The sequence below is a fragment of the Lactuca sativa genome, chromosome 3 (assembly GCF_002870075.4).
Source record: "Lactuca sativa cultivar Salinas chromosome 3, Lsat_Salinas_v11, whole genome shotgun sequence".
Lineage (NCBI taxonomy): Eukaryota > Viridiplantae > Streptophyta > Magnoliopsida > Asterales > Asteraceae > Lactuca > Lactuca sativa.
In genome coordinates this window covers 57,415,014-57,440,152 of record NC_056625.2, presented here as the reverse complement: position 1 = coordinate 57,440,152, position 25,139 = coordinate 57,415,014, and the positions used below count along the sequence as shown (strand labels likewise).

The 25,139-nt window shown below is 33.7% G+C and overlaps 2 protein-coding genes across 2 annotated transcripts; both read left to right on the top strand.

The window, feature by feature from the left end:
* Positions 1 to 12,236: 12,236 nt before the first annotated feature.
* On the top strand, positions 12,237 to 14,910 carry LOC111890105 (G-type lectin S-receptor-like serine/threonine-protein kinase At2g19130). Its single transcript, XM_023886256.3, has one exon. It carries the CDS (start codon positions 12,374 to 12,376, stop codon positions 14,798 to 14,800), a length of 2,427 nt encoding a protein of 808 aa, XP_023742024.1. The 5' UTR covers positions 12,237 to 12,373; the 3' UTR covers positions 14,801 to 14,910.
* An 8,793-nt stretch (positions 14,911 to 23,703) lies between these two features.
* On the top strand, positions 23,704 to 25,023 carry LOC111890090 (putative UPF0481 protein At3g02645). The gene has a single exon (XM_023886243.1). The coding sequence runs from the start codon at positions 23,704 to 23,706 to the stop codon at positions 25,021 to 25,023; it is 1,320 nt and encodes a 439-aa protein (XP_023742011.1).
* The last annotated feature ends 116 nt before the right edge of the window (positions 25,024 to 25,139 follow it).

Below are 25,139 nucleotides of genomic sequence, written 5' to 3'. Positions count from 1 at the left end.
AACAACTTTTTCACAATTGAGACCTTTTGTTTTTCTATAATTAACATTGCTAACTTGCAACCTTTATCATAATTATCATGCTCCCACTAACATGATGATTAATAGCATAACACTTATGCTCCCACTAGCTTTGACATATACCCATAAATCAACTGGACTTCTAGAAATCAATACTTTATTGACTTTCTTACCAAAGTTCAGATTTCTGATACTAGATTGCCTTGATAAGACTTTATCAAAATCATACACCTCTCTTAGATAGCTCACAAGTGTGTCTAAACAATTTCAGAACTATGAAAAGGGATGCCATAATCATAGTCTCAATTGTTTAGACCTTTTTCCATTTCTCGTAAGTCAATGTTAGTGTGCCGGTTAACCACGCACGCTCCACTAACGACTTTGAGAACTGCAAAAGTCACAATTGCTATCTACTTAAAATATACTTAGTGAAAGAGTTTCCTTACCATCATTTTCATGAATCGAAGAGAAACCTTATGACACTTATATTTTATGGTGTAAGTGTTCCTATCCATGTGAATTTGTCAAAACCATAATCACAATACTAGGTTAGTGACAAATCCTAACTCATATGGATTGAACTTGTCAAATCTTAACTTCTTGCCACCTGGCAGCTCAAGGGCCTGCCATTGCTTCCAAGTAGTTATCCAAACAATTGAGAACATGTAGAACTCAAATGTATAGCCAATTTAACTGGAATGGGCACAAAAATGTCAACACGATAGGTTATAAACCTCTAGTTGTGTGCTAGTGATGAAATACAGGTTTTTGTTCTTGATTACTTCTTGAAACCCTTTCAGGATCTTTTAGACTCCCATTGTCTCCTTGACCTATAAGACTTTATTGCCAAATATTAAAGAGATAGTGTGTGGATTCTAATCAAGACAGACACTTAACACAATTAGCCTTAGTTGATCTTTGTTTTATCCAAAACATCAGAACATACCAATTTCAAATGTACAAGAGTAGAAAACTTTTACTCTTACATTTGACAAGTGTTTTAAACCTTCTTTAAGACATGTCACTCAAGTTACAATCTTAGAGTATAACTCTATGAACTGTTTTCGAATGAAGTATGAATCATCTTCTTGATTTAACCACTTCAACAATTCATAACTCCTCTTCTTAACTCTCAGAATGGACTTAGAGGATGAATTGTGATAAGGTCTCAAAATCATTAAGATGATCTTAAAGCATGATACTAAAGGACTCTCCCATCTTTTCAGATTTGAGAAACTTTTATCCTTCTGCCTAATTTGATTCTTCTTATTCGTTCTGTCATACATTGAAAATTTTTTCAATGCTTCAGAATTATACTTAAGCTTGTAAGTATAATCATATTTACTAAACCTTAGTAAATCATGACGAATAGTTTTATCCATATTTTGTGGTGGACTTTGACAAGTGCACAAGAAAGTGTACTTGATCCCTTAGTCCTTCTCTTGACTCACACATGCATGTGAACAAGCAGTTAGTCTTAATTTTCCAATGCTCGAAAGTTCTCATTCATCATACTATACAACTTGCATGATTCCAAGTTTCTATCCAACTGAAACTTGGGTGATGAGAATCTTTCCTTATTTGGTAAATTTAGACACTACCACAAATGAAAGAATCAAATTCATATTTCCAATATTGCTATCAATGGAATCATATAAGCAACATCTTTTCCTTTTTCTACAAATGCCATTGTAAGGATATTTTAAAATAAATAAAATTAAAAGCTTTTCTTTTTATTTTAAAACTTTGCGGAAAAACTAATCCTTACAATGCAAATGTATATGAAAACTTGTTGTCATCTATTCCTAAGCAATCTATCATAATTCTTAAGCACATGCTCAAAATTCTGATCACCGAACCATGCGATCCATCTTCGCGATCAGAATCAGCATATACTTCCTTTAAGTTTCTTTACTTTTCTTTGATTCTTAAAACATCAACATCTGACCCAGCCACATCATGTAATAAGAATCTCCAAGTAGGAACTTAATAGAGTTAGACAATGGAATTTACCTGAAATAAAGTCAAACTTATTGACTTTACCATCCTTAGGTAAGTTTGGCAGCTTCATAACCAAAGCCCCCTTCCTTTGGCAATAGAAATATATGGACCCTTAGGTAATAGTACATGGGACTATCTCAGACTTAGCCTTTCTCTTTACCATTTGGTCAACCAAATTGACTATGGCCAATCCCATTCCATTGGGAAGAGAATGCATTTCTGGATTTCCTATGTCACTATTGTCCCTGTCCATAAAGTTTTGGGAAGTTGATCTCCTAATCAAATTTGCTTTACTAGTACACTAAATCATTTATGATTTAGCAGCACCAAGCAAATAGATAAGATCATTAAGGGTCTTGTCATAGTCTATTTCATAGGAGTCCCAAAGGAACTCACTATGTGACTTAGAAAGTGATTGAACCACTAACTTTCTCAAGACTTTGACACCCAACTCTCCCGGCTTGTCAGTATGTGACTTCATCTCCAAGATGTGATCACACCTAGACCTTGCCTTGCCAGTAGGGCTTGAGTGACCTTGAACTTGTTAGTTAGGGAGAATAATTGGAGGAGGTGGAGGAAGTGAAGTTCCAAGATATTTGGGAAGATCATAGATGTCTGAACTTGACATCTCTTGGGAGATATTCAAGATAATTGATTTAAAGTCCTTAATATAACACCCAATATGAAATATTAAGGCTAGGACCCAACAGACTATTTTATAACTTGGAAGAGGGATGCCGTAATCCAAGCTATAGGATATTTGAAGGTAGGTGAATGACGATTCACCAATTTCCACCATGAAAGACGAAATAATTAATTAGGTTTTAATTGGATTTGAAATTCCTAGATCTTCGAGATTCATTGAACTTTTCAATGGCATGTTTCAATCTCGAGTGTGCCCTTCAGGTTTTGTGACTGGGATGCCGAGGATCACAAAACAAGGTGTGAAGTAACCATGCAAATTACTTGGTACCCTTAAGTGTTTACCCATCAATCGATGTGCCGGTTAACCACACACGCTCCATCGATACTATGATAAACATTAAGTTACTCTTTTCCTACCTTGTTAAATACGAGTTAGTGTGCCGGTTAACCACACACGCTCCACTAACCGACTTAAACAAAGTGCAAAGTATACTTTCATGGATTAGCACCTTATTCACATTTTCCTAAGTAACTAAGATTGGGTATTATTAAGAGTTTAGTTACTTAGTATTTATCATTAATACTTTTGATGAAGGGAGAATTATAGTCATGTCAAACCCGTTCGGCTAACGACCCTCCACCAGTCAAGGAAGCGGTGGGTGAGAGTGGACACCCATTAAACTGCCATTTTATAGGCAGTAACCTTATACCCCCTCCCCCCTTATAGACTGGCTTCGTGAATGAGGCCTACTAACGGTAAGACTGACTTTACTCTTATACATATAGCTTATAATATTATAAAGTATAAGGGTTGAATTTTAACTCTTTAAAATTCTAAGGGCTTAACTTGGAATTAAAGTATTCATAAAAGAAAACTTTTCAAATTCCAAAACTTGAGGGCAAGTTTTGAAACTATTCAAAACTCTAGGATTTTCATAACTTATGAGATTTAATTAAAGTATTAAAACTTTTAATGAAGAGACTCTTGGACATCCATAACTTGAGGACAAGTTATGGAGCCATAAAAACTATTTATAAGAAAAGACTCTTCATTTTTTTTATAACCTAAGGCATTTTTATGAGTTTTTAAGATTCATAAATGTGACTTTTCATATAACTTGAGGACAAGTTACAAAAACACATTTTATGAACAACTTTTAGATTAATTTGGATTGAAAACATCTAACACATATTTTTCATTAATTTAAAAAATAACTCATAAAACAAGGAAACATAAAACTTTTGGTAATCCATAACTTATGGAGTTAAATGTTTGTTTTATGATGAAACTTTTCATGTTCCATAACTTAAGAATAAGTTATGGAATTCTTTAAAACATTAACACCAAATTTTGTAACTCCATAAAAACTTTGAATCAATTTTTTTTAAACCTTTTCATATCCATAACTTATGGAGGTTTCAAAAAAACTCTTTAGATCAAACTTTTAAAACCAATAAAATAATCATATCATTTTATCCTTTACTAAATTTGACCTAATTCAACTCATATAGCAAATGATTCAAATTTTACAAATAATTAGTTTTTCACAAAAAAAAAATAATTATCTTAAAATTTGACAAACGTCATGTTTTTTTTTTCTTTTTTTTCAACTTTGAAAATAAAACATTTGCATCAATATAACAGAAAACAACCTGGCTCTGATACCACTGTTAGGTTTTGAGCATTCTAACACTCCTATGGTGTACATGCAACTCTATAAACCTTGGATCTATGTTTTCTCTATTATACATGCAAATAAGAACTTTCCAAGGCTTTAATCCTAACTAGCATACTATGAGGTAACTATACTACAAAGACTAGTTAGATGACATACCTTTTGGTGTATATTGATGTCTTCAAGCTTTAAGAGCTTAGCCCTAATAGTATGGAAGCCTCAAATGGAATCACAAATCACCAAAACACCTTGTAAGACTTTAGAGAATATGGATACTTGGTTCTCTCTAGTGAAATTAGCTAGCCCTCTTACTGTACCCACACTAGTGTCAATTTCACCAACCAATGACATCTTTATATAGTATGGAGACTAGGGTTAAACCCATGACCTTTCATTTCATATGATCCATGGGTTAAACACTCCATGGACTATCCATGAAAGCTTAGCCCAACCTAAATGAACTTGGCCCATTCCATATATATAAGAGTTCATATTTAATTAGTTCATTTTGATCACTAAATTAATTCTAAATTAATTCTTGATCATTACTAATTAAATAATATGATTCCATACTAGTATATTAGAACTTATATTATATTAATATTAATCATAAATATACTATTCTCAAAAGATTATCCATATAAATTGTGCCGGTGAAGTGCAACCCAAATGGATCATGCCGGGTCGGGTCAAATACATACCAAATATAGTTATGGACGTAGACATTAATCCAACATGTACTTGACCCGATACAAGCATGGTCTATTTGGGTTGTAACACTCTGGAAAAATTTTGTAGGATGGATATTTGAGAAAGAGGTTATTTGTAATTTGTTAATATATTATAAGTATAATATATATTGATAAATCGTATTATTTAATTAGTATTGATCAAGAATTAATTTGGTATTAATTTAGTGATCAAAAGAGACTAATTAAATTAACGGGGACTGATTTTGTAAATCAATAATATATATAGTTTGGGCTAATGATCCATATTGATTACTAATGGACTAAGTTATTCCAAAGGGCTTATCATATAGATTATTGGATTAAGGCCCAAGGAAGTGGATTAGGGTTTAACTCTTGGATTCCACACTATATAAATGTAACCCCTAAACCAAAAATGTGCACCGATGATTCTAAGAAGTCTTGCATGATTTTTGTGTGTCCAAACCTCTCTCTCAAGTTCCTCCTCTTGTTCTTGGTTTGTTATAAGACATTTGAGGCATCACACTTGAGGTGGTAGGCTCTTGAAAGACCAATCCCTACAAGCTACAACAAAGAGGTAATCTTCTAACTTACTTTTATGATTTGTGTGTCAAAATTGTATGCTAGTTGTAGGCTTCATGCTTTGGAAATTTTATTGCATCTATAATTAAAGAAAACTTAGATCCAAAGCATTAGGGTTGTATGTGCACCATAGGAATACTAAAGTACATAAAACCCAATAGGAGTTTGGTTTGTTGGTCATTAACCCTAAAATTTGAGCATTGGTCAAAGTATAGAATCATAGTATTGTGATTATTAAATTTTGGATAACTTTTTAATTTCAAATTAATTTTAGAGGTTTGACTCAAGTGTAATGAATTTCATCATTTAAATGAGTCAGTCTCATGTATTCTCACTAGACATTCCATTGCTTAATAGACAACAAGGATATTTTTAAGGCCATGGTTTATGTGGTAACATTTGAACTATGTTATGATATTGAATTATTACAACATCTCTCTTTAAACCTATTATCTTTTTTTTGTTTTGTTTTTGTATTTGTGACCATATTTTTCGCACTTTAAACCGCGAAAGATTTTTTGGATTCAAAATCAAATGATTTTAAAATATAGTTTGAAGGCCACGGTTTTGTGTGGTAACACTTGATATTGAATTGTCACAACCTCTCTCTCTTTAAAACTAATTTTTTTGTTCTATTTTGGTATTTTTGATTGTATTTTCCGCACTTTAAAACAGTGAAAACCTTCTTGGATTCAAAATCAAGTGATTTTAAAAGATATTTTATAACTTCCTTAGCGAGGGGTGCGTCAATATATTGGAAAGTCTACTCATTTGGGTGTTAGACATAGTATGATTTGAGAATTAATCATGAATGGTGTAATATCTATTGAGTTTGTTAGCACACACAAAAGTTTTGCACGTCATTTAACTAAAAGTTTAACAAGAGATTAGGTGTTGTTTGTTTTTTTTAGTGGAAAAAGATTTGCAATCTATATAGACCACTTCTACAGACCTCTACAGTAGAAGAAGTGAGTCAAATGTCTGTAGTGCACAAGAAGAACATTGCTTGTTTTTTTTAACATTTTCAGACTGCTAAATTAAACCAAAATTTAAATAAACTAATTTTTAAACTTAAATGAGTTTTTCAAATATTGAAATATAAACAGTTATATTTTTATAACACTGAAAGGTTCAATCAAATTCATTTTTTATTTTAAATTTCAATTCAATTAAGAAATTCAATATTGGAATCATATGAATCCTTTGTCGTTGGTCAATATTTTCTAGAAAAAAATTATCGTTCGAACCTACCACTTTTGTGAATTTATTACAAATATTTAACCTATCTAGATATAATTTTATTTATTATTTTATAACACTTTCATTTTTCATAACCATTTTTTTACCGTATTCCTTTTATGTGACATTATATTATGATTAATGTGCCTACCTACATTATTTTGTATTGTAATATCAATAAGATAATTATGTGGTTTTCTTACTACTGTGTTATAATATGAAAGAGTAAATTACACGAATGGTCCCTATGGTTTGGGGTAATTTGCGTGCTTGGTCCCTAACTTATTTTTTTAACTCGGAAAGTCCCTACTGTTTGTTTTGGTTACGCGCTTGGTCCCAACTGTTTGTTTTTGTTACGCGCTTGGTCCCTACTGTTTGTTTTTGTTACGCGCTTGGTCCCCACTGTTTGTTTTTGTTACGCGCTTGGTCCCTACTGTTTGTTTTTGTTACGCGATTGATCCCTCGCTCACCCAAAAAGACTAATATTTAAATAGGAAAAAATTATAAGATAGGTAAGGTAAGATGAGGAGGGTTGGGGTTGGGGTGTGTTTATTTAAATATTTTAAAAAATCAATGGCAAAATAGTTTTATTTAGGTAGGAGAGGGACCAAGCCTGTAACAAAAGCAAACAATAGGGACCTTCCGAGTTAAAAAATTATGTTAGGGACCAAACGCGCAAATTACCCTAAACCATAGGGACCATTCGTGTAATTTACTCAATATAAAAATAAAAGTAAAATAGTTTGAATTAACAAATATATTTGATATTTATTGTATTTTGTTGTAGTTAAAATGGGGAAATATTAAAAAAAAAAAAGGCATTTAAACAAAAAATATTAATGTTTGAAGATGTTTTAAAAATGAGGCGTTCGAAAAAGGAAAAAAAATAGGCATTTGAAGAACAAAAATTTTTTTTTTGAAAAAATAAATGTTTTTTAGGCTACAAGATATTTGAAGAGGTTAGAATACTCTGCTCCACATCATCTGTGTCACCAGAAAGAGGATGTGTAAGAGACCAATAAAATCTGCACACAAAAAATAAACACCACCTTAGTGCACAAGTCTACAATAGGGATGAGACTAAAGTTCATTTAATCGTGTAATAGTAAAACATGATTCTCCTCTAATATGGCATTAGGGGCTGAATTCATTAAGGAAAACTCGTATTTATATATATTGAAACACACTTAGAATCATCTAATATATGTATTTTGTATTCATTGCCATGGTTTTAAGTTTACCTTCTTAATAATTCTATTGAAAAAGTATATTGCAAGTACATGATATAAATGATGAAACGACCCAAAAATACGACCCAAAAAATTCGTTTTTCAACATAACCAAAAACCATAATCTGAGTGTCATATCATAAACCATACATGATGTATCTCAAAATAATAATAAAACACTGTGCGGAAAACTGTATCATATCCATGTCATATAAAAATCAAGAACCAAATCAACTCCCAGGATAAAAGCTGAAGCTATGGTGTGTGCGATGCCATCATCCCGAGCTCTTCCCTCTACAAGCGGGAGTACCTGAAACCAAAACTGAAACTGTAAGCACGAAGCTTAGTGAGCTCGCCCAAACTACCACATACCATACAATACATATAAAACACATACTGGGCCTTGCCCACTACATCAGACCGAGGTCTGGAACTAGCTGCATCGGACCGAAGTCCGGAACTGACTGGGATCTTGTCCCCTGCATCGGACCAGAGTCCGGAACTAACTGCATCGGGCCGAAGTCCGGAACTAACTGCATCGGACCGAAATACGGAACTGACTGCATCGGATCGCAGTCCGGAACTAACTGCATCAGACCGAAGTTCGGAACTGACTGATTATGACATAGCATAACACATATCAACTAATATAGACACATATACTGCATACTGCATCGGACTAAAGTCCGAAACATATAACACATAAACATGCTTGAATCACATAGACATCAAGCATATTGAACTACTGCAACGGACTGAAATCCGGAACTACTGCTAACTAAATGGGTCGGCATTGTGGCCGTAGACCCGTTCCTACTGGAAGGAAACTCACCTCGTGAACTGGCTGCTGAGTGTATGGCTCTGGAAGCTAGCTGCTGCTGCTCCGGTATCTCCCCGGCTACAAGTCCATAAACACACTCAATCAAATACTAAACACTGCGCTTGGGGTAAAATGACTCTTTTACCCTTGGTCAAAGTCAACTCTCTTTTGGGCTGACTCGCCGAGTTGGGCCGCCCAACTCGCCGAGTCCTACTCTCACTTCTCAGTTCTACACGCTGCTACTCGTCGAGTGTGGAATCGACTCGACGAGTACCCACTTGATCCAAGAACTCAGACAATCTTCATCCGACTTGCCGAGCCGTATGAACAAACTCGACGAGTTGTTCTTGATCTTAAGAAGATTGCCTTGGACTCGCCGAGTTGTATGAACAACTCGTCGAGTCCCTCCATCACTGAGTCTACTCTCAACTCGCTGAGTCCACTCTCTAACTCACGGGATCCACTCGACACTGATAAAAATGAAGGAATCGGGAACTCGCGACCCAACTCGCCGAGTCGTTCTTCCCGACTCGCCGAGTTTCCGCCATGCAACTGATTTTTACTCGATTTTGTTTGAATCCAACACATACAATTGATAGATCTGAGTCCAATAAGCTGATTTACCACGTAAAGTTTCCAACTTTACGTGTACAACCTCATGAATAAGGGAAATAAGGCTAAAAGATGCACAAAATGGGTAGATCTATGGTTAATATGCAAAGTAACTCCAAAAGGCAGTAGATATGGGCTCTACAACACCCAATCATTCAGATCTAAAGATATCTCGACTTATTAAGTCATTCATGCAAACATAAGGCTTGGAACAAGCATCAACTAGATCCTAGGAGAGCTCTAATGGAGGTTTAAAGCATATAACAAGAGGGAAAATCCGAAAATACCTCAAATAACTCAGATTTGCCCTTGGATCTTTGCACTACACCTCTTCTCCTTGCTCCTTTCTTCTTCTCCTTCTTCAAACCTTCACAAAATGGCACAAAACACTTAGCTCACACAAGGGTGGATTAGGGTTCTTTCTCACAGTGTTCTCAGGGTGAGGGAGGCGAGAATGGGGCTATAAGGTGACTTAAATAGTGGGCAACCCGGGGATTTAGGGTTTCACCCAGACGGATGGACTCACCGAGTCAGGGATATGGACTCGCCGAGTCCCCGGCTCACACGTGCTCGAAGTCGCGACCCTACTCGGCGAGTCAGGCTATGAACTCGCCGAGTCCCTCATGCAAAACTTACAACAATTACCAATGAATTAACATACCGGGAACGGGTCGTTAATGGGGAGTTCAATCCCGATTAAATTCTATACTCTCTCTCTCTCTCAACACTGGCAGGGGCGGAACGTAGAAGGGGCTAGGGGGGCCATGGCCCCCCAGGTTTTTATCTTCCGAATATCAACTAATATGAGGGGGGGGGGGGGGTTAATGGGGAGTTCAATCCCGATTAAATTCTACACTCTCTCTCTCTCTCTCTCTCTCAACACTGGCAGGGGCGGAACGTAGAAGGGGCTAGGGGGGCCATGGCCCCCAGGTTTTTATCTTCCAAATATCAACTAATATAATATCAATAATTATGCATGTTGAATTTTTTTAAAAAATAGACTAACCGGCCCCTCCAGATATTATTATCAGCCCATATAACTAACATATTATTAGAAAAGTTATTAACTAAGAAATCGGAAACTAAAATACAAACCCTATTAAAATACCAATACCAATTTTTGACTCGCATTTTCAAGATTTAAAATAAGAAAACCTAAAATTTTCCTCTCCGTCATTGGGGTTCACTCATCTCCTTTCCGTCGCCTTCTTGCACTCCATTTTCTCTCGTAGCCAACATGCTTGACTAGACAATAGTATTGTTTCCTTCGTGCTTCTCATCGGATTGCTACAAATTCATCGTCGGGGCAGGCACTCCTCTCATATCTCTCTTTCAGTCGCTCAAAGGTATGGAGCTTTCACTTACATCTGTGTTTCTCTCTTAAAAATGAAAATCTAATATAGTAAAATAAAAAAATATAAACTGAAATCTGATAAACTAATATAGGTTAAAGAAACCTCGAAGGCTACGAAGTGTAGTGCATGAGTTGTCTGCGTCTAATCACACATGTAGATTGTCAGGATAAAGTTGTTGTCGCCCCCTAGATAAAATGTCTGTGTTCCGCCCCTGGACACTCTGGATGTAGCATATCGTAAGAAAGTGTGAACCGCTTAAATACATGTGTTTTGATTTTCGTTTTTGTTTTTTCTTTCTCGTCTGACCTCTTTGAGTTTATCCGTGTTCTTTACCTAACAAAAATAGCCTAATTAAACTTATTATTATTCTAAGATATATATATATATATATATATATATATATATATATATATATATATATATATATATATAGAGAGAGAGAGAGAGAGAGAGAGACTTAGGTTCAAATGTTTTCACTATCTATTATGTGCATTTATGATTAATTTTGGACCAATCATTTTAGTTATTTTAAGAAAGTAATTAATGCATATTAAATGTTGAAGATGTAATTAATACCTATTATATCTTTAACATGTAATATGTATTAATTACTTTCTTAAAATAATAAAATGATTGGTCCAGAATCAGTCATACATGCATACAATAGATAGTGAAAACAAAATAACCTAACCCTATATATATATATATATATATATATATATATATATATATATATATATATATATATATATATAGAGAGAGAGAGAGAGAGAGAGAGAGAGACACACACACATACACAAATATTTTAAGATGATAGAACAATATATTTAAAAGTCTAACAAGAATCATAAGAGGATAATATATTATATGTCTTTAACAAGAATCATAAAAGGATGCTAAAACATCCAAGTAATCAAATATATATAAAAACATTGCCTTTGCCTAGTAACTTGGGATGAAAATAACTGAATAACTCCCTTGTGGAAGAATTTGGCTCATATCATGCAAGAATGGTTTTTATGTTTCCTTCTAGGTTATCAAGGACGGATGTAATTAAAGACCTATCATGTAGAACTTGTATTTTGCATTTATATCTGTTTACGAAGTCATTTGTCAAACTTACGAAACAGATAGGTGATTCATGACTATTAGAGATGAGATATGATTTGATTTTTTTAAATCCTGTTATGGCTAGTTAGCTATTGTATGTATATCTGTGTATTATATATACTAATCAATATGAAGATGAATATATTAATTTAAAATTCCTCACATTGACCCATTCCACTGTCAACTTGTGTACTATTTCGTTCAACTTATTTGAAAGTTTCATAACTATTTCATGAAACACTTATAACTAAACTCTTGGAAGAAGTATATCCATTTGTGAAACTCCAAACTTGAAATATATTTCTGCATATGATTTGAAATCTGCCATTTATCATTCTCTCTTTATCCATCTCGGTGTCCAAGTTTGGTAGTAGTCATGAGCTTCACAGAAAGTAGCAGTAACTTATCAGGGTTTTTGGTCCTCCTGTTTTTCACTTTATCCATCACTATCTCATATGGAACCAACACTCTATCTACAAACCAGTCTCTGTCAGGAGACCTTACAATCATATCCGAAGGTGAAAAATTCGAGTTGGGTTTCTTCAAGGCAGGTAACTCTTTCAACTATTACATAGGCATCTGGTATAAGAAACTCTATTCAAATCCTCCTATCATAGTTTGGGTGGCAAACAGAGATACACCCATCACTGATAGATTCCGTTCAGAATTAAAAATCATTGATGGTAATTTGGTGCTCTTGAATGAGTCCAAGTTCCAGATTTGGTCCACAAACGTCTCCACCACCACCACTTTGAAGTCTGCAATAGCTGTTCTTCGTGATGATGGTAACTTAGTTTTGAGTGACAGCTCAAATTCAGTTGAACCTGTTTGGCAAAGTTTTGATCACCCAACACATACTTGGTTGCCTGGTGCTAAATTTGGTTATGATAATAGAACAAAAAGGAACCAGGTTCTTACATCATGGAGAAGCAAAGAAGATCCAGCTGTTGGACTCTTCTCTTTGGAGCTTCATCCATCTAGCAATGAGTATGTGATCCAGTGGAATGGCTCCCATCAATATTGGACAAGCGGTTCTTGGAATGGGAAAACATTTGACTTAGTACCTGAAATGACATCGAATTCCCTTTTTAATTTCAGCTACCATAAGAATGAGAACGAGAGTTATGTCACTTACACAGTGTATAATCCTTCCGTTACATCTAGCTTCGTAATAGATGTTTCTGGTCAAGTTCAGCAACTAACATGGGTGGAGACTGCCAATGACTGGAATTTGTTTTGGTCTCAACCTAAAACACGGTGTGATGTCTTTGCTCTGTGTGGCGCCTTTGGGATTTGTAGTCAGGCTGTATCACAATTCTGTAATTGCTTCATTGGCTTCAAACCTAGATCAGAGAGTGATTGGAATCAGAGTGATTTCTCCGGTGGGTGTGTGAGAAAAACTGATTTGCAGTGTGGGGGGAACATGGAAAAGCAAGATTCTCTCATGATTAAAGCCAAGAGCTACCCACCTTCAAATATAACTCTGGAAGTTGGGAGTGCGGAAGAATGTCGTACCACGTGTTTGAAGAATTGCTCCTGTAATGCCTACTCTTTTGTCGATAATCAGTGTTTGGTTTGGAATGGAGATCTCTTGAACCTATCGGAAGATAATGATAGTGGAAAAACAATCTACGTGAAAGTCGCTTCTAAAGATCTTCCACATCATACAAAGAGTTATTGGGTCATTGTGGGTGCTGTTGTAGGTGGGGCTTTTCTCTGGGGTCTGATTTTGGTTTTAATATATAGAAAAAAGAGAATCTCAGTTGGAAAGACGACAATGGAGGGATCATTGCTGGCGTTCACCTACAAAGATTTAAAAGTAGCCACCAAAAATTTCTCCCACAAATTAGGAGGAGGTGGTTTTGGCTCTGTTTTCAAGGGGGTACTGCGTGATTCATCCACTGTAGCAGTGAAAAAGCTGGAAAGCATAAGCCAAGGAGAGAAGCAGTTCAGGAGCGAAGTCAGCACAATCGGATCCATCCAACACGTTAATCTTGTACGCCTTCGTGGCTTCTGTTCTGAAGGGAGCAATAAGTTGTTGGTGTATGATTACATGGAAAATGGTTCTCTGGACACCCATCTTTTCCGAGGAAAACAAGTTTTAAACTGGAAAACGAGGTATCAGATTGCACTAGGAGCTGCAAAAGGGTTGGCCTATCTTCATGAGAAGTGCAGAGACTGTATCATTCACTGTGACATAAAGCCAGAAAACATTCTCTTAGGTGCAGATTTCAGTCCAAAAATTGCAGACTTTGGTCTGGCAAAACTTGTTGGTAGAGATTTTAGTAGGGTTTTGACAACTATTAGAGGGACACCCGGGTATCTAGCACCGGAATGGATATCAGGGTTAGCAGTCACAGCTAAGGCAGATGTTTATAGCTATGGAATGATGCTTTTTGAATTAGTATACGGAAAACGAAATGTGGTGCATTGTGATGATTCAAGGAGTACATTCTTCCCAGGTTTGGTTACGAATGTTCTTATGGAGGGAGGTGATATCCTTAGCCTGTTAGACAGTAGATTAAATAGGGAAGCTTGTGTTGAAGAAGTGACAAAAATTTGCAAAGTTGCATGTTGGTGTATCCAAGATGAGGAAGACAGTAGGCCTTCAATGAGTTTGGTGGAACGGATTCTTGAAGGGGTTTCGGATGTGAGCATGCCTCCGATCCCCCAAATTGTCACTTTATATGTTGAGAACATGGAGGATCCTGTTTTCTTCACTGATTCACCTTCAAACATGTGTTCAGTACTACAGAGCAATTCTTCAGTTGAGGACTCCCAGTTGAAGGGCTCATCTTCCTGAAGGTGATTCTTTTTATATTCTCTGTTATGTTTACAATAGATATTGTAACGAGATAAAAATAAATCAGTCATTGACTTTTTGTTGGAAATAGATAGACTGATATTTTAAAATGCTATACTCTACAAAAATGAAGTATTTTGTAGAAATATGTTTCAAGAATGATGATTTCTTCGTTAACTTATCTACAACTGTTCAAAACTTCCCTTTTTTTTTGTTGCACTAGAGCTCTTTTGGCATATTTGTGCCAACTTGGATCTGGTTTGCTAGAGAATAATGGTTGAGAAAGTTGAAATTATGGATTTTAGTCTAAATCAAACTAATCTTGGAAACAATGAATATATCTGGAACACTTGTTATAAATTTATTTGATTCGTTTTAGTGCGGTTAATGTACAAGTAATTCAAGGCGTAGTGTGTAGAGTCGTTGAAATCTGAAGGTAGGAAGCAAGAGATTCGTGAAGGACTGAAGTTGGCTAAATGAGTTGTTCATGGTTTGAGTTGTAACTACTTGTGCTATCTATAGATATAAGTGAATTATAGAAAGAGTAAATTACACAAATGGTCCCTATGGTTTGGAGTAATTTGCACATTTGGTCCAAACTTATTTTTTTTAACTCAAAAGGTCCCTTTAGTTTGTTTTTATTGTGTGTTTGGTCCTTGTCATATATAAAAAGATTATTTTGCCCTTGATTTTTTTAATATATTTAAATAAATACATCCCTAAACTCACTTTCACCTTACCTTATCTTATCTTATCTATCCCATCTTATTTAATTAAATTAAAAAATCAAGAGTAAAATAGTTTCTTTAGGTAAGACAGAGACTAAACACAACAAAAACGAATTATAGGGACCTTCCGAGTTAAAAAAATAAGTTATGACCAAACATTCAAATTACCGCAAACCATAAGGACCATTCATGTAACTTACTCTTATAGAAATTGTAGTTATGGTTTTGTCAAATTTATATTTTGGTCGCTTGTAAAAAAAGATAGTGTATGTCCCAATGATTTTTGAAAATTTGGTTTTTCAAATTTATACCGATCAATGTTTTAAAAACCGGTTTATTAATTCAACCGGTCGGGTGATGTTTTCCAGTTTAACCGGATGGTCAAATTAGTTCTATATTTTTATATGTTTAATTATCCTACATATACATTGATTACAAAACTTGCCATCTTTTTAATATTACAAACCTAAATTGAATGCAACATATAAAAACATTCGTTATAGAAACCAAAATCAAACAAAGAAACCCAAAACAAACACAAAAATCCAAGACTCTCTGGTTCAATCCGGTCCATTCCGGTTTAATTCATCCGGTTGAACTAATTTTTTACCAAAACCGGCTGGTTCAATCCGGTCAGGAAATCATTATAAAACCGGTCCAAATCAAAATGTCTTCACCTCTGGTCCTGGTTCGACGGGTTCAACCGGCCGGTTTGAATCCGTTTTTAAAACACTAATGCCAATGGTCCGTTGGTCCATCTAAAAAGAATGAATACCTTTTTAATTTTTCTTTTCATTTTACCAATTTATAACTTCGAGGAGTATAAAATACATGATGGCTCTCTCTCTCTCTCTCTCTCTCTCTCTCTCTCTCTCTCTCTCTCTCTCATAAGCGGGTAACCGCCCTAATTTTCTGGAAGCAGAACCGCCGGTTCTTGAAACTTTGGAAACGGAACCCGAGCCGATTACACAAGTTCCTTATATTTTGGAACCGGAACTCGAACCGAAGGACCGGTTCGGTTCCGGGTATCGGTTTGTAATGAAGTTCATAAAATTCAATCATTACAAATCATTATACTAACCATTGGTTATCAATTAAAAATATTTGTGGGTGTTTATTAATATGTAGTATTAATCGATATGCATAACAAATTGAAATTTGAGTTTAGTATTATTGTTGTATTCGCAATAGTTCCTTTTTGGCAGCTATGGATAATTCGAATTTGAAACTGCGTGATAAAGATTTTTTTAAAAGCCTGTTATAACCATTGCTGCTGTACGTATAAAATATGGCAAAATGATGGAGATCATTATCTACTAGCATAACTAGTTTTTAGTTGCAATTTGCTTTGCATATATTGAAAAGTCATAATAACCACAATATCTCTCTCACGCTTTGCATATGTTGATTATTTAGACGTTTATAACAAACTGAAAATTAAAATTTTTATTTAAGATAAATCCATGATTATATAAGTTAGTTTATATATAAACCGGTTTCGGCGGATACCAAACAGATAAAGATTTCGAAAAAATAAGAACCGGAACCGAAACCGCTGACAGTTCCAAGGCGGTTTCAGTTCCGAAACAGATACCAAGTTCCAATGCTCACCCCTACCTACAACTAACAAAATCAACACATATCCAAAGACATCTTACATTGTCACACCCTGTCACAACTGTTCACCCGCTTATCCATTACGATCTCTTCCCCCAAATTCACCAACTTGTACGGCCTTTGGTTCTATTTTCGATGCAAATTTATGTTCTTATCTAATCACACTTCCATTATGATGAATTTTGTTGGGTTATGTTTGGAAACTCACGTCACCATGCCAAATTGGAGGAGAATGAGCTTTACAAAACAACTATCATGGATATTCCAGGGTATAATTTCGATTCCGATGAAATATAACCCACCTGCGGTTGAGCCTGACGAAACAACTACGATGGATGTTTTATAGTTTAGTTATTACTCCGATGAAATCGAATCCACCTGTGGATGAGCATGACGAAATGACTGCAATGGATGTTTTAGCGTTTAGTTATGATAATGATGAAATCGAATCCAACGGTAGATGAGCTTGATGAAAAAACTAATATGGATGTTTCAAGGTTAAATTACGATTGTGATGAAACCATAGCCACCAGTGAACATGAAAATAGAAATGGGAGCAATTCAAAGTGTGTTGTTATGCTTAGGTTTGTCATCCGTAAAATCAACAAGATAACGGTTGTTCTCAATTATGTTTTAGACAATCCATCTAATTACAAGATAGCGCACTTGATTAACTGGATAAACCTTTCAATTGTGTTTATGAATGTGTATTTTTCAAAGTTGAAAAAAACGTTTAACGTTAGGTAGTCGGTGAACTGGGGTTAATGGATTAACTGGGAGATTAATCGGGTACCATAAATTGCTAATTTGTTGAACTTTTCTTTTAAAAAAATATGGTTAATATCATAAGAAAGTTCATAAATATCACTAATATCATATCAAAATAAGTTAATATGATTAATATCATACTAATCATTCCTCAATAGTTTATATCGACATACAACTTCTTCAAAGTGTTCAAATTTTATCGTTTTCTACTTCTTTACTCATTATGTAGGCATGGATTAATCACTAGTCGGTAGCGCATCAAGATTAATCAGGACCTAGTTGGGATTTTTACAACATTGGTATGTGTAATTGTTATCGATTAATGATTTTGTATTGTTACGGATGTTAAAGTCGCTTGTCTAATGGTTGATTAACTATATAAACCTAAAGTTGTAGAAATTTTTTGATGGTTCAATACCTAGCTTTACAACTATATAACAAAATGAGGCATGTGACATTTTTGACCCATAAGATTCATGGAGTGTTAGGAGCAACACATATGGTGGATCCCTCTTTAAAACCTATCAAAAATTGTGATTGAATCCCCTTTATGCGATGGTGTTACGATCTCACGTCGGTCAAAAGTAAAATAAGTTGGTGACTTATAAGTCTAAGTGTCCCTTTCTCCTACAATCAAACTTTAAGGAGTGAGTTTTACATGGGGCTCATGGCGTGATACGAGCTCAACATGGAATGAGTTCATATCATATACACAAATATCATTCTCATTCACACATCAACAATGGTGGATCCTCCTTTAAAAAGCAACCAAAAGTTGAAGGAGGGTGAGAAACAATCATGTGTTGATTTATTAATCTCTTACGAGGATTTTGCTAATTTTTTTCTCGTGATGAATGTTTGTGAAACAATCTTCTTCTTTGGGAAACTTCAGGTACGTTTACTATGGAGTGTATATATACAGAGGGGTGGTGGAGAAACTTCATTTGGGTTTACATATGTAATTAAAAAGAATAAAAAAAATGATAAAACATTATGTAACAACAATATTTATAATATTTGATATTTTTTAATTTTGAAAGTTTTGACAACTATTTTGAAGTTATATAACTTTTTCATAAAATATATTAACTTTTGTTTTGTTTATTAAATCAATTAGTTATATATATATATATATATATATATATATATATATATAGAGAGAGAGAGAGAGAGAGAAAGAGTCAAGATCAAATAAGAAGGAAATTTTTGGTAGGAAGGTAAGAAGTTTTTTTTTCTACATATTTTTTTCGCGAACAAACAAAATGAATCATTAGATGATTCACAAGAAAAAATTCTCAAAAAAACATCTCGATGATTCATTTATACAATGATTTTGTTGTTATTCACTAAAATTGTCACAAAAGTGAATTTTTTCTTAATTTACTTAAAAATGAATCATAAATATGTTTTTTTTGGGAATTTTTTGTTGTGAATCAACTTACAAATGAATCATCTAGTGATTCATTTCTTTTGTTCGTCAAAAAAATATGTAGAAAAAAAACTTCTTACCTTCCTACCAAAAAAAAATTCTTACCGGATCTATATCCTATATATATATATATATATATATATATATATATATATATATATATATATATATATATATATATACATATAGGGTTATTTTGTTTTCATTATCTATTGTGTACATGTATAATTGATTCCGGAACAATCATTTTAGTTATTTTAAAAAAGTAATTAATGCATATTACTTGTTGAAGATATAATGAATATTAATTACATCTTCAGCATTTAATATGCATTAATTATTTTTTTAAAATAACTAAAATGATTGGTACAGAATGAATCATACATGCACATAATAGATAGTGAAAACATTTGAACTTAACTCTCTCTCTTTTTTTCTCTCTCTCTCTCTCTCTCTCTCTCTCTCTCTCTCTCTATATATATATATATATATATATATATATATATATATATATATATATATATATATATATAGAGAGAGAGAGAGAGAGAGAGAGAGAAATGATCAAATAAGAACACCTTAAAGGTTGAGAATGTGAGAACAGTTCTGGACCAATCAATATATAAAGGCATATTAGTAATTGTATGTTTTAATTAAATTAAAATAAAATAAAATCAATCAAATTCCCTTAAATTTAGGATCACATACCAAAAAAGAAGGAAATATTTGATTTTTTATTTTTCTTATTAACGAAATATAAATAACATTTTTATCAAACAAAAATTTTAACCATAAAAATTTAATTTTTTTTCTTAAAAAATATTTTTTTCTCCTATTTCACGTTTTTTTTTTCGATAAAATTAATAGAAATCCAACCCCCAATCAATACATTTGTATTCATAAACAATTTTTTTTTTCAAAAAAACCTATACTACTACAATCACAAATGAATACATATCAATTTATAAGTAATCCAATTCTTTTCTTTTAATCAACCGAAAATAAGAGGGGTGTAAAAATTATCATTTCTTCATAAAAGAATACCTTTAATCTTAAATAAACAAACTTATTCACATATGATTACACTGCTATTTACAAATGAATGCATTGTTATTAACAAATGAATATCCTGGTATTCACAAATGAATCATAGAATACATCTAATCATAAATAAATACACATTCACAGATGATTACACTGCTATTTACCAATTAATACATTCTTATTAACAAATGAATACCTTGCTATTCACAAATGAATACCTCTCTCGCGCATTTCATGAAATAACCCAATCGTCCCAGATACAAAGCCAATGAACTCGATGTCAAATACGCCCTCCACAACCAAAGATAATCCTTATACAAAGCTGGAAGTAACACAAATCTAATGTTGCTGTAATTACTCTTTTCCCTTTTTACCCTTCCTTTTGTATGTGTAATGTAACAGTAGCATAGCACAAGCTTTCCCATGCAACCTGTAGAACGGATTACTTGAAGATACAAAACCAATCAATGATAAACTCTAGAGTATTTGCCACAGTGATAACCTGCAAACAAATCAATGATGTTTTGAAAAAATTGGCAATTCACAAATTTCACAGCCACCATGTCAATGTTTTGTTTTTACTCTTCAAATTGCTCCTGGGATTCCGAAATCAGAATCCACCAAGAAAAAAGTATATTCAACTAACCTTAAAAAAATCTAAACATCCAAAAATTGAATATAATAGAATTTGGATGTAATTAGACCTCGACTCCATGTTCTTGACTGAATCGCTCCACCAGAATTAGACTATAGCGACAATCAATACATTTGTAAATCAAAATTGAATCGTTGGTTTCAAAATTCACACCACACAACGCCAACAAACACAAATAATCCTCAATTTCAATTAATTATCGATTGCAATTGATAATCTTCAGAAGGCAATTCTGGAAACGCAAAAAAAAAAAATGCTCCACTTGTTAATTTTTGTTGTTGTTGCATCTTAAAATTCAAACCACACAACGCCAACAAAGACAATCCTCAATTTCAATTAACTTTTTTGTTGACTTGGTGGATCGAAACGAGAAATCAGAAGCTTAGGAAGGAAGCTTATTAATTGAATTTATGTTAAAATGACAATCAAGGAAATTTTACAAGGGCTTAATATCAATCGACATTATGAACTTGAACAACAGAAATACGAAATTGACTTAACTCATACCTTTTTCTGACCACCTACGCCGTTGAGCTCCGCCGTTTCCCTCTCGGGTGGTCAGTGTTGCCGCCATCGGTGACTACCCTGCTCTTATTTATGTTCTCGTGACCACACAACAACACAAGGAGATTGAGAACCTATGTGTGTTCGATTTATTCCCTCTGTATCTTGATTTCCTTCAACCAAATTACCTCAAATTGTGTTTCATGCTTCGAATCCGCTCCCGTCTCCTCGTCTCAGATCATCTTCTTTTCTGATTTTTAAGACCACACACACCCACCTAAAACGCAATTCGTGTTTTGTTGTTTTATCCGGGATTTTAGTTGTGCGACGGTCGACGATGGAGGATGGCAAAAGATGATGAACGAAAACAGTGGTGAATAAGGTGGGGGTGTGCGGCCGGTTTTTTCAAAATAAATAAATTAGAGTTTTCTAGTTAAATAGAGAGAGAGAGAGAGAGAGAGAGAGAGAGAGAGAGAGAGAGAGAGAGAGAGAGAGAGAGAGAGAGAAATAGAGAGATTATAGGAATTTCTGTTTAATTAAATTATATGGATTTCCTATTGTACCCTTCTTGCCATTTCAATGTTACATATTTAGCACATCAGTTTTATAAATATTCATAAATGGTCCAGCTGATAATAGTCATAGATCTAATTATTTATAAGGTTGTGGTCTGTTCTTGCGTTCTCAACCTTTTAGATATTCTCATTTGATCCTCTATATATATATATATATATATATATATATATATATATATATATATATATATATATATATATATATATATATATATATAAGGCCTAAAAGAAATCTTATATGTAATTTAATTAGGGTATAAAATAAAATGCTACAATATGTAGTGATTAAATGTGAAAAAATCTAATATATATATATATATATATATATATATATATATATATATATATATATATATATATATATATATATATATATATTAGAAGGTCAAGGGAAAAAACAAGTGTTTGTAATGATCTTTCGAATAACATGTACATTTATCGTAGATAAATTAAATATCTTGATATTTTGTTTCCATTTATCTTCCAACTCATGATGAAATAATGACATATATAATTTAGTAATTATCTATTTTGATTTTGACATTTGTTTTGATCTAATAAATAAAAAATAGATAGAAACAAAAGTTAGAAGTATATTTGATTTCTCTTTATTTTATAACTAGGTTAAAGTCCATGAAAACCACCGGTTAAAAAGAAAAAATAAAATTGATAATTAAAAATAGTTAGGAAAAATCTAACATTTATATAAATTTATTAAATTAATAAAATCAAATTTTTGTTTAGATTTTATAATAATTATTTAATAATAATGGTTATTATAAAAACGTTGTAATTATTATATACGTATTAATGGCACATATTAAAGAAAGTATATTAATTCTTATTTTGAGTAAATTATACCATATTTATACATAATATCTTCTTTTGTATACAAGAGAAGAATATGTGGATGAAAGTGGAAGATACGAAGCGCAAAATGAATTTTTAACATTTGGTGAAATATGAATATAGAATAATCCATGTTGTATGAGTAAGTTAGGTAGATGCTAAAACAACTTTCCAAAAACGTTATCAACTAATAAAAAAATGTTAAAAAAGAGGATTGGATGCTCTTACTTGTAAGTGTGAAAAAAAAAAAAGGATTGGATCCTCTTACTTCTATGCGTGAAAATAAAATCTATTGGTTCATACTATAAAAGCGCAAGCTTCCATGCATAGTGTCACGTGTTCTACTCCTTGGTTTTTGTTTTTAATTGTATGCAACTTTCTCCGAGCACCAATTGGCAATTAACTATCTATTTTTACTTTTATTTTTTTAAATAATTTATTTCTTTTATTAAAAAATATATATATATTTCAAAATCTGGCATTACTTTAGTTTTCTCTCTAGCTCGCTTCTCCTTTTAAGAAACCCTCTGCATTTTTTTTATCAATTTGTTCTTAGATCGAGAAGCTAAGCTCCTGCACTTGGTTTAGGAGAAAGTAGTTTTAGGTGAGCTTTGTAGAGGTTTCTGTTGTAAAGTGTATGCACGATTTGGTTTCTCAGTAGTCAGTTATATATACTCCATAAACGAACTATTCGTGTCATACGTTTTCTGTTAGAAATCAAGCCAACATTTTGAATGGAGTCTAAATTAGTAGATATCATTGCGCATACCTTCAAACTTCCACCTGAATGTAAAGAAAATGGAGAGGTTATAGGAAAACAAACGACACCATCAATCTACATGGTTCCTAGCTTGGTCAGAGATCTGAGCCCAACCTCTTTTAGCCCTAGGGTGGTCGCCATTGGACCTCTTCACAGACAAGATGAACATCTACAAGAATACGAAGTTCAAAAAACAATTTATTTACATAATATGTTGCTTCGTTTAGGTATGGTGCCAGAGCAAACATTGCGAAAATGTGCTGAAAAGGTGATTCATTCAATAGAAAGTATCAAGACATGTTATGCAAGGTCGATGTCATACTCCGATTCTGAGCTTGCTAAGATGATGGTAACAGATGGGTTTTTCATACTTGAGTTTATTTCTAGTCTTTCAAACTCATCATCCGAGACTAACTTGTTAATTACTCCAAACATATTGATTACTCGATCAATAATTCATGATCTCCTGCTGATAGAAAACCAAATCCCGTTTTTTGTTCTTGAAAACATCTTCGAGTGCACTATTTTAGCATCTGAAAAGGGAGCCTCACTTACCAAGCATATTGAAGAACTTGTAAAGTATTACTACTTATTTCTAGGAAATAGAGTAGTACCCCGTGCTTCAACCCCTGAGCACATTCTTGGCTTTGTACACAAATATTATCAGCCTGTGGAACCCATGCCACCGGTGTCTTTATTAAGTTGCAAAGGCCACTCAGCCATGGAATTGGGTAGGGCAGGGGTGAAGTTTAAGCCTAATGATGAAGATCCAAATTGGGCAATGGCCATGAAACTGGAATCAACCTCATGGTTCCCAAATTTCACGACCATTCCCAGATTTTCATGGTACAGAAGGCCAACTCTGAGGATGCCAAAAGTGCGTATAGGCGATTACAGTGAACTGATTTTAAGGAACCTGATTATGTATGAGCATACTCCTGGTGTTACGAAATATGTTACATCATTTGCTTGTGCCATGGATATGCTAATTGATACTGGAGAGGATGTTGCCTTGTTGAAAAAATCAAAAGTCCTTGCAAGTTATTTTGGTTCAAACGAGGATGCTGCAAATATGATAAACAAGTTGAGCAAAAACTTTACGTGCCCAGAGTTCTTTTATGATCAAGAGTGGAAACAAATGGATGCCTACTATAATAGTTATTGGCCCCATACATTTGCAGGATTGAAACGCACGTATTTCAATAATCCGTGGAGTGTCATTGCCCTGCTTGCTGCATTCGTCTTGTTTACTCTTACTATAACTCAGACAATCTTTACTATCAAGGTCGCATAATCCCACGAGTAGTTTTTCGCTGCTTTTTTCAACTTTGGTTGTTTACTTTTCTATTTTCTCTCTGTATAGTCGTTAGTCAACTCTATCTTTTTTTACGTGCCAGGCGCCAGGCTGAA

What these genes read in the sequence shown, in the direction of transcription:
- LOC111890105 (XM_023886256.3), top strand. Translation starts at nt 12,374, where the DNA reads ATGAGCTTCACAGAAAGTAGCAGTAACTTATCAGGGTTTTTGGTCCTC.
- LOC111890090 (XM_023886243.1), top strand. Translation starts at nt 23,704, where the DNA reads ATGGAGTCTAAATTAGTAGATATCATTGCGCATACCTTCAAACTTCCA.